Raw genomic sequence first — 9420 nt, 5'->3', positions numbered from 1 at the left:
ACCACCCTTCAAGTAGTTGAAGGTAGCTATTAAATCCCCTTTGGTCTTCTCTTCTCCAGACAAAATAAACCCAGTTCCCTCAGATTCTCCTTAGAAGTCATGTTCCCCGGCCCCCAAACCAGTTTGTTACCCTCTGCTGGACTCTCTCCACATCCTTTTTGTAGCGGGAGACCCAAAACTGGACACAATACTCCAAATGTGGCTTCACTAGTGCTCAATGGAGGGGAAGACTCACTTCCCTTGATCTGCTGGCATCACTCCTACTGACGCAGCTCAATATGCCATTGTCCTTCTTGACAACAAGGACACACTGTTGGCTCATATTCAGCTTATTGTCCACTGTAACCCCCAGATCCTTTTCTGCAAAGCTGCTGTTTAACTAGTCAATCCCCAGCCTGTAGTGGTGAATGGGATTGTACCAAACTAAGTGCAGGACTTTGCATGTGTCCCTATTAAACCTCATAAGATTTTTTTTTTTTGGTTTAATCCTCTAATTTGTCTAGGATCTCATGTAATGTATGTCAGTGCCTAGAAACTGCTGTTGTGTAAGCAGTATTGTACCCTCATGCAACAACAAAAATCTTGAATATGAAAGGGTTAATAATCTAACATGGCATGACCTAGTATGGCAACTCATCAGGCATTCAGTGCAAGGAGACATACCCACCCATTGGTAGACACAAAAAGTTCTCTCTCCCTTTCCCTCTGACAATGTGCGTAGAAGAACTTTGGGAGGAGCTGACAAAGTCTGGAAGAAATGCAAATTCAGTGCTATGCTTTGAACCAATTGAATCTTTGATGAAGAAACTTAAAGACATTTGGCATAATATTTAGTTAGTTTTTTATGAAAACAAAAAAAAGACTATGCATTTAATACAGTGATGGAATCTGAGACTGTGTGTAATAAATACACCAAGAGCACTGAAAGCATGGTCAAGTATGATGTCTCTGTGTTGAAAAGCACCTCCAGCTCCTGGGGTGGAAGGGAAGGGGATTATGCAGACCACTGGAAAGTTGGCAGGGGAGGGGAACAAGGGGGACCAGGTGTTACCTGTCCCTGCCTTCAGCACTCAAATGGCAAATGCTACTCCTGTAGTAGCATGGGCTTGGGCTCATGCTGTTGGGGGACCTGTTCACTGCACACTAGCTGCAGCAGCCACATGACATGGGTTCACCAGGAGCTACCCCTGTGCCCTGTTTACTCTTTGTTTTTCAGATTGGGTACAGGGCTGTGCCTGCTGTAGCAAAAATCTTCTGCCGGGGGAGAAAGGACATCATTATACTTGCCTCTCCTACCCCTTAGGTACACTACTCAGGTGAGGGGTTGGACCTGCCCTGTTCCTATGGCTGGCAGATTGGGGCTATTTCTCTCAGGGCATAGGTTCCTGGGCTGGTGATGATCTTGGTCCACCCTCTAAGAAAGCACCCAGGGCTGGTGCCTTGCTCTCCCCACACCCAGTTACACTACTGGCTGTACATACCTTTTGAGAAGTTTTGGGTATGCACTTAGAGTGGACTTTTTACCACTATGTAGCCTCTAGTACTGAACATGAACACATCTCATTGACGTGCAAGAGTAGGAGGTCAAGCACCATCTATATCAGTGATGCTCAACAAGGGTGCTCTGGCACCCTGGGCTACCTTGTGATACTTTTAAGGGTGCTGCAGGGTGCCACACATTGTTAGGTATGCAAATACAATTCACAATATAAATCCAGATATTTTAAATAGAAATTTGTAGTGTTAAAACATTCTGACTTGCAATCTGAGTTTTTTGCAATAAAGAATTGCTGTAATGTTTTTCTGGAGTCCAAATACAAGTGAAAACTTAAGAGCTGGCATTTTCCAAGGGGTGCCTTGAGTCTAGAATGGGTGAAAACCACTGGTCTTCATGCATTTATCTTTTCAAAAGAGAGAAGTAATTCTGTGGTTTTTTTGAGTGTCAAGGGGAAACTCAGCCTGTGAGCTAAAAAGTTCCCCCACCCCATGCTGCTGTCAAATTATAATTAGTTTATGTAAAGAAACAGTTTTTCACTCTGGCAAAGGGCTATGGATGACAAATGCATCCTCTAGTGATGACCTGGTCTAAATAGGAAACGAAGATTTCTATAGTAAGGGCATTGAGCGCACAATTTATGGGCACACCCAATTCATAACTGTCTGTCCCTTCAAAGGTTAACCTGAAGGAATTAAAGTTTGGGGCATATTTTACTTATATGTTAATTTGCATTACCATAGGTGCCCTAGAACTCTAATCATGGAGCACGATCCCTTTGTGGTAGACTGTATAATCAGAGTATAAAAAATAGTTGCTGCTTGGAGATGGAGTATATGATTTTTAAGACAAGAAACACTAGGTGGATAAGCAAAGATGAAAGCCTACAAGGAAATCGTAAAACAGTTTTGGCATAACTAGTGGATTCAGCTCACCAGTGGTCTGACTGTAATCAAGTTTTTTGTAGGTATCACCACAGAGAAGATTTTTAAGGAAAGTTTGAAAAATGGAATAAGAAAGCTTCACATATTTTTACAGGGAGTGACTTCCTAGTGGGAAATGCAAGGCAGGAAGCACAAAGGTGGTTATTTGAAAATCAGATAAGTGGATGAAGGATGGTATGATCTGAGGTAGGAGTTGGCACTAAAGATACTCAATATCTCTCAGTACTCAATGGGAGAAGAGAAACTGTAGGTGAAAGTGAAGAGAATACCTTCTGTTTGATGTGATAGAGATGGCAAAACAAAGGATGGATGCAAAGAGAAGATGGTCAGTATGACAGGCTAGGTGACAGTAGGACTGCAATTTCAGCAGCAGAATTCTGAACGAGTATGGCAGCATGTAATGAAGAAGCACAAAATGAACGTGATGCCGTCTTTTGCCTGCCAGAGCTGCTGACAGTACCAAAGACAATTAGATCATTTACCAATGCCATTCAAACCATAATAGTTTTTTTTTTTAGGAGATAGTGTTCTCATGTGAGACCCTGATATAAAACAGAAGAAACTGAAGAAGAGAACTGGTATTGGTCAGTGCTTGCTCGTACGTTTATCGAGGAATATGAGAAAGTTAACTGGCCCAGAATGTGAATGTTAGAGCTTTCCTGTGGTACACTAAAACTGCTACAGAATTTCTCCTAAATATATTTGCTGAATTTTTCTTAAGATAATTGTATAGCAGTTCCCATAAAACTATAAGACAGATTGGGTTAGAATTCAAATCTCCTTTTCTGCAACACTTTGGCGAAAAGAACCAGTCTGAACGATAGTAAGATATTTTACTTAGTTTCCTTCATGCATATTTGGTATGTTTCTAAGCAGTACTCAGAAGAGGTGGACAAGAATTGTGTGCTCCAGCATACCTGATTCACCCTTGAGGGTGAGGAACTGTTGACCATATGATGAAACAATTATGATCATTTTGAGCCTCAGCTGGTTTATCCATTGCCATCAAATTCTGATGAGAGCAGAAGCCACTTAAAAATAGAAATTCTAATTTTAATGTAAGCACATGGTACCACTGAATGAGTTATATACTTCATGGATATTCTATACATTTGGGATGAAAGACAGCCCCTCCCTCCCCCACCCAGCTTTAAACCCAGATGCTTTTCCCAACTGGACCCCACAAACCAACCTCTATAAATGATGGTTTTTTGGACCGAGTGAGTTACACTTCTGGCACGGATTCCAGATACATCAGGGATCTGTGAGGTAGCCATGTGTGAGCCTGTGTCATTTGCAATTACTTGCTTCTTTTTTGCATCTCAGCCCCATTGTTAACGGTGATACAGGGTGTGAAGTGAGAGTTGGTTGTTGGTATACCTGGCCTCTAACCCCCAGAACTCTGGATCCTTGAAACTGTGCTTAGAAATAGAGGAATTGAGGCAGAAATTGAGGAGAGAAGCCACGCTTGGGTCATTTCCAGGATATGGTCATTGTTTTTAGTGTGTCTGGACAGTGTGTGGCCTGACAATTTTGGTCCTTGAAGTGAAGTACCAGGTCAAGGAGAGGTGGGGATTGGGAATTTAGAAGACCGGTGTTGTAATGCAACATTGGCATGGAAATAGTAGAAAAATGTAGAATGGGTAGTGAGCTATCTTTGCTCCTTCTCTTGATCTTTCCTTTGTGTGTGTCTAATAATCTACTGGTCTCTAAACCTGCTTACATCATGAAGGAGTAGCCATTTGCAATCCATTCTTTGTGTCAGTGTACAATACTGCAACAGACAACTATTATCATTTCTAGTAAGATGCTGAGTTTTTGGAATAGCATCACAGAAGTGAAGAACAGAACACAGACAGAGAGAGTTGCTTGCTCCATGTTTGAGTTTGGGGCTCTCCTAAGAAGAAAACCATTGACAAACTGTAAGAACAAGAGCTTTGGGAAGAGTAAGAAAGATGGACAGAAGGTGGGCGGGCTAGTCTTATAAAGAAAGATTGTGGAAATCAAATACAATATGGCAAAGAGAGCCATGATCTTATTATTGTGGAAGAGGGGAGGAAACTTACTGATAGAATAAGTATTAAGCTCAGAAATATTTTGTGGAAGAGCCTTTCTTTGTGGTATTTGAAACTAGACAGGGCATAGCCTGAGGAGTTTTAAATAAAGAGCAGTCTTGTATTGAATGGACTGAACAGGTCTCTGCCATCTATAACTTCTCTGTTTCTGTGAGAAGAGCATACACCATTGGTTGGCTGAGGACTGCATTGCAGGGATCCTCCTTAAGTGCCCCTTGCAGTGCAGCTCCAGCAATATTGTTAAAGGCAACTTATTCAAGCCATAATTGGAAGAGACCTCTGCTTTTGCCCAAGTCTTTTCTTTCCCCATCTCTGTAAGGCATTGCATCACATGTAATTCTCTTTTGGAAAAAAATCCTTTATAGAAGTAGTCATAAGAATAGAAAAAGAAAAGTATTTTATATATTGATTACTTTCATTTCAAGTTTTTTATTTTTATTTTAAGGAGCAGTTAATCATCTGTTTTAATAAGGTCCTTGGGAATTCGTAATAAAAATTGTAAGAATTATAAGAATCAAAAAAGGAAGTACAGGTTTGGAAACGGGTTGTAGCGGAAAACTTCCCTGCAGTTAGAAGATTAAAGGTTAGGGGGAGGACTGTTTATTCCTCCCCCCCATCTACATTATAATTTTGCCTATAAGAAAACATCATGAAAGTGAAAATTGAAGAATTGTTTGAAATAAGAGTCCATTCTTTCACCCCCACCATTTACTTTTCTTGTAGGTTCAAAGGTATCAAGGAAAGACGTAGTCACTATTAATGGCCTGAAAAAGGCTTTTTTTTCTGTTGTGATAAACACTTTGGCCCTGATCCAGCCAAAGTGTATAAGCTCATACTTAAAATTAAGCATGTGTGATGCTCTACTGAAGAAAATGGAACTACTAGTATGTTTTAGTGTCCTGCTGCATTGGGGTCAGAGTACTCGGCACCTTTCAAGATCCCTTCAGGATCATACAGCATGTGATGAGGGTACTCTTTAAAAGTAGAAGTAGGGTATGTCTACAAAACAGAATGCAGTGCCATGAAGATATCTTGGGCTACTTCCAATGACTCAAGCAGGGTATCCATATTTGCGTGGGGCTTTGGTTCCATAATTTACTTCACTAACTTAGCCCAAGCAGAAGACCATACTAATGTAGCCGTACTGCTTCATATAGGCAAGCTAGCTTGCTTAGAAATAGTCTGGGTATCTCTTCATTGCACACATGCTGTGAAGACATAGGCAAAAATTTAAGGTAAAAAGGATTAGAAAACTTGTAGCAAAATACAATTTTAGGGGACTAAATTCAAATATCAGCTTTGTATGTATACCACTGAAACCGGTATAAGTTGCATTGCTTTAAAGAAGCCTGAACTACCAAAACTGTAGGTACATTTTATAGTTTTGAGTCGTAGACCTGTGTGAATGTAGGTAGCTCGTGCACATACAGACATCAGTTAAAGAGCCAAGATAATCAAAACTTGGATGCAGGGTGTCATGTTTCTTTGCACTTAGGGACATGTTGTTATAGTGAGGCACACCAAGTGATAGGTTATTAAAACAGCTAGTTTATTTTCAAAGCTAATTACTATTCTAAAATAGTGGTGCAGTGAATGGAAAATGGTGTTAAGCTAACTGTGCTGTTTCAATATTTTCATACTCACATATCCCCATATAGTTTACTTGCTGAAACAAAAATGGTAAAGAGATACACAGCCCAAATTAGCCACCCTCTTTCATGCCAGTTACCCTGGTGGAGTCACGTGAATACAGCTTGTGGGACCCAGTCTGTGGTCTCCAGGTGCTAGGTGAAAGGCACCTTCTGTATCTTTAAATGAAGTCTGCTATTTGCATTGTTTAGACTAAACAAATAAAAAGCTAATAAAAACAAAACATTCTTAGTAAAATTATAATAATTGTAAAGAATTTTAACTTTTGTGCGCTTACTGCTATTTTGCCTTTGTTTATGTATTTCCATATATAAGGTTAATAACTGGGTTTTTAATAGAGATTATTAAAAAAACTCTAGACAGTAACCCTCATGTGTCATCCTAGTGTATACCTGATAATTAAATTGTAGAGAGTTCTGTACCTTATTAATAATAATGAGAACACGGAATATGATTAATAGCACAGTATAGTTAGGTAACTGATGTAAATAGTATTATTCCCAACAGAAAAGCAGAGCTGTCTCTAAACAGAAGATCGAAGTAGGTAAACATTGCTTAATCACACGGTGAGTGCTGTGTCCTCACTGGCAACCTCTCAGAAAGACAGCCTAGAGGGTCACAATTCAGAATCTAAAGTTAGAAATCATATAAGGCCATTAGTAACAGGGGTCAACATGCAGCTGCTAAGGGAGATTTCTAAATCCTGCAACACGGCTGCTTTGATACATGAGAATCAATTACTGAAAACCTTTCAAGATCGCCAAAATGTGACATTAAATAATTGAATATCACATCAAATCTTGTCTGCAATTAGTTATCTAGAAAAGTAATTATGCAGCAAAATCAAGTAACTAGAATTAGTGGTGTGAAGCACCTTGGTTATTCAGAGACTATAGGAAATGATGATATTTTTACTTGTAATGGGAAGTTTTAAGCACTTAGGTGAAGGAAAAAAAACCCTCACTTTTGATTCCTATTATTAATCATATCTAAAACGGGAGGCAGATCATACGTCTTCTAGTTAAACATGGAGCTTAATGACAAAGTTTGTTTTATTTAAAATTAAAGAAGTTTGCTCTAGAAGAAGGTTCCTGACAAAATGGATAGCACATAAAATAACAGGACCATTTTGTTTAGGTTAAGGTAAAATAAAGTATGCTTGGTCTCTCTTACAATAAGAGCATAACTTTAATAGAAAAATAATATAAAATACTATTGATATATAATCATTTAACTTTTAAAATTTTATGCGATAATTACAACAGCATAGAATATTATAAAAGGTGGACATAAGATGCAGTATATCAGGGAACACAGCTGATGCTGATAAAAATACTTAACCTGAAAAAGACCAAAGGAAAGGGAATAATCCAAGATAGACAACGCGTGCATAGTAAGTGACAGGCTCTTGCTCAAACTAACACTAACATTGCTGAGTATTTGTGCACTATTCCAAAATAATACGTGAATATATATGCATTTATTTATACATGGCAAAGCTGATTCTAATTCTAAAAGAGTAGCTTATAATAGCCATTACTGGTATCTATTTCCCTATATTGATACCAGAATGAATGCTAGACTTCTTTCATCTGTTGGAGACAACTAGGAAGAACCTGTTTTATACGCGTGTATTTCTTTTTAAAATCTAAATTAATAAAGAGTAGTTGGTTAGTCATGTTATTTAAGCTGTTCCCAAAATAGCACCTTCCTTTTTTGTAGACTTAGCTTTGCAGCTGTTGTCTCTATCTGTTGTCTCTGAAGAAAATTTTAACATTAAGAGTTGCTGACGTCAATTTTTTTCTTTTTTTTACAGCTGATGTGGGCTTTGGCCCTGACAGAAGTTATTTGGTTCTAGCTCTGAGTTTCGAAGAAGTTGGTATATAGATTTTCCCCTAACTTTCAATTGATGTGTTTAGCTTTAGTGGGAGTAATACAATCACTTAAACCATGTTGTCGTCTCAAGGAGTTTTGCTACATCCGTATGGAGTGCCCATGATTCTGCCGGCAGCACCATACTTCGCTGGACTTGTTCAGGTAATGCAAGGCCGCTTCCAACAAGCAACTTAACTCTAGTGCACTTAGAGTAATAATTGGAATTTTTATGGTTGAGAAAGCAAACACTTTTAATACAGGCAAAAGCCCTCGTGTAGTCAGTGAGAAGACAGTAGGAAATCAAAAAGATGGATCACCCTAATCTGTGTATTGACATCTCTCATGGCTGAATAAATGGTGTAGTTGAGCTATATTTGCTTGTATTGATCTGACTGCTGTTTAACATTCATGCCTTTGCTTCACGAGGTTGACCACAGGGCAGAGGATTTGCTATCCATTCTAGGTTTCTGAGGGACTCAGTATTCCCACGGCAGATCATGAGACAAAGTAACTTATCATGATGTGGTTCAGTTAAGTGCTTTAGAACAGCAAATATGAATAGCATTAAATATGCATTAATTCCTATGTTATGCCTCACATTAAATGCCTGTGTTTAATAACTTGTTTTTGGTATGAAAAAGCTTATAATCTTTATAGGTAATTTATGGACCTCAAATCAGGTTTTACTGAGCTTTTGAAAATGACAAGATTCTGGTTTTGTAGGAGACTTCCGTGTTTTAGTTGCAAAATGGCAGTTATTGGATAGTACTTTGGGTTTTGCTTGTGTGGTATCTTTTTTAACTTTTAAGTTAGGTGCTTGCTTTGTTAGTTTTCACTCATGCTAGATAAGCTTAGGTTTTTACAGTAGTTTGTCTTGTACATGTTAATTACACAAAATGTATCCCTTTAGTGGTATGAAAAAACACTAAAACTTATTCAAAATATCATGGCCAAAAATAAGAAAACATAAGTCTAGTGCAATAATTAAGCTTTATGTATTAACAAGAGCAGGTAATGAAGCTAAGGAAAGTGCAACAGAGTGCATTACAGTGTTACTACAGTGGTCAGTCAGATGAAAGCTGTTGGGGTAACAAATCTGTTTGAATCCTTATTGTGCCCCTTGTTTATTACAGTATGTTAGTTTGAGAGGAGGAAAAATAACAATGCAAAACAAAAGCCGGGCTTATTCCAAACAGTTGAGCCCTTCAGTAAGCAAGGATTGCTAGTTGTCTCCTTCACTTAAGAGTTCACTCAATATTAGACACATATGTATGAAGTAGAAATATATTGATTCATTCAAGACTGGCCATTATCAATATTGAAAAATATGTGTGTTTTTTGGCACATACAAGCTGACATTACTTTTTTTTTTTTTTTTTTT

At 38.4% G+C, this 9420-nt stretch overlaps 1 protein-coding gene across 10 annotated transcripts in view; it reads left to right on the top strand.

Annotated features, from left to right (window-relative positions):
• RBFOX1 (RNA binding protein, fox-1 homolog 1) overlaps positions 1-9420 on the top strand; it is a 2526522-nt gene that overhangs the window by 1985895 nt on the left and 531207 nt on the right. For 3 of the 10 annotated variants that reach the window (XM_019507491.1, XM_019507484.1, XM_019507489.1), the window contains exon 1: positions 7971-8201. The exons of 3 other annotated variants lie outside the window; for them this stretch is intronic. In XM_019507491.1, coding sequence (XP_019363036.1) covers positions 8115-8201 — 87 coding nt within the window. In that variant the 5' untranslated portion in view covers positions 7971-8114. Of the gene's footprint in view, positions 1-7969; positions 8202-9420 lie in introns of those variants that run through there. 4 more of the 10 variants (XM_019507492.1, XM_019507496.1, XM_019507495.1 and 1 more) reach the window with 2 other exon arrangements.

The sequence above is a fragment of the Gavialis gangeticus genome, unplaced genomic scaffold (genome assembly GCF_001723915.1).
Source record: "Gavialis gangeticus isolate Ggan-Ray unplaced genomic scaffold, GavGan_comp1, whole genome shotgun sequence".
Lineage (NCBI taxonomy): Eukaryota > Metazoa > Chordata > Crocodylia > Gavialidae > Gavialis > Gavialis gangeticus.
The sequence above is the reverse complement of the archived record's forward strand: the minus strand, read 5'-3'. Positions and strand labels throughout refer to the sequence as shown.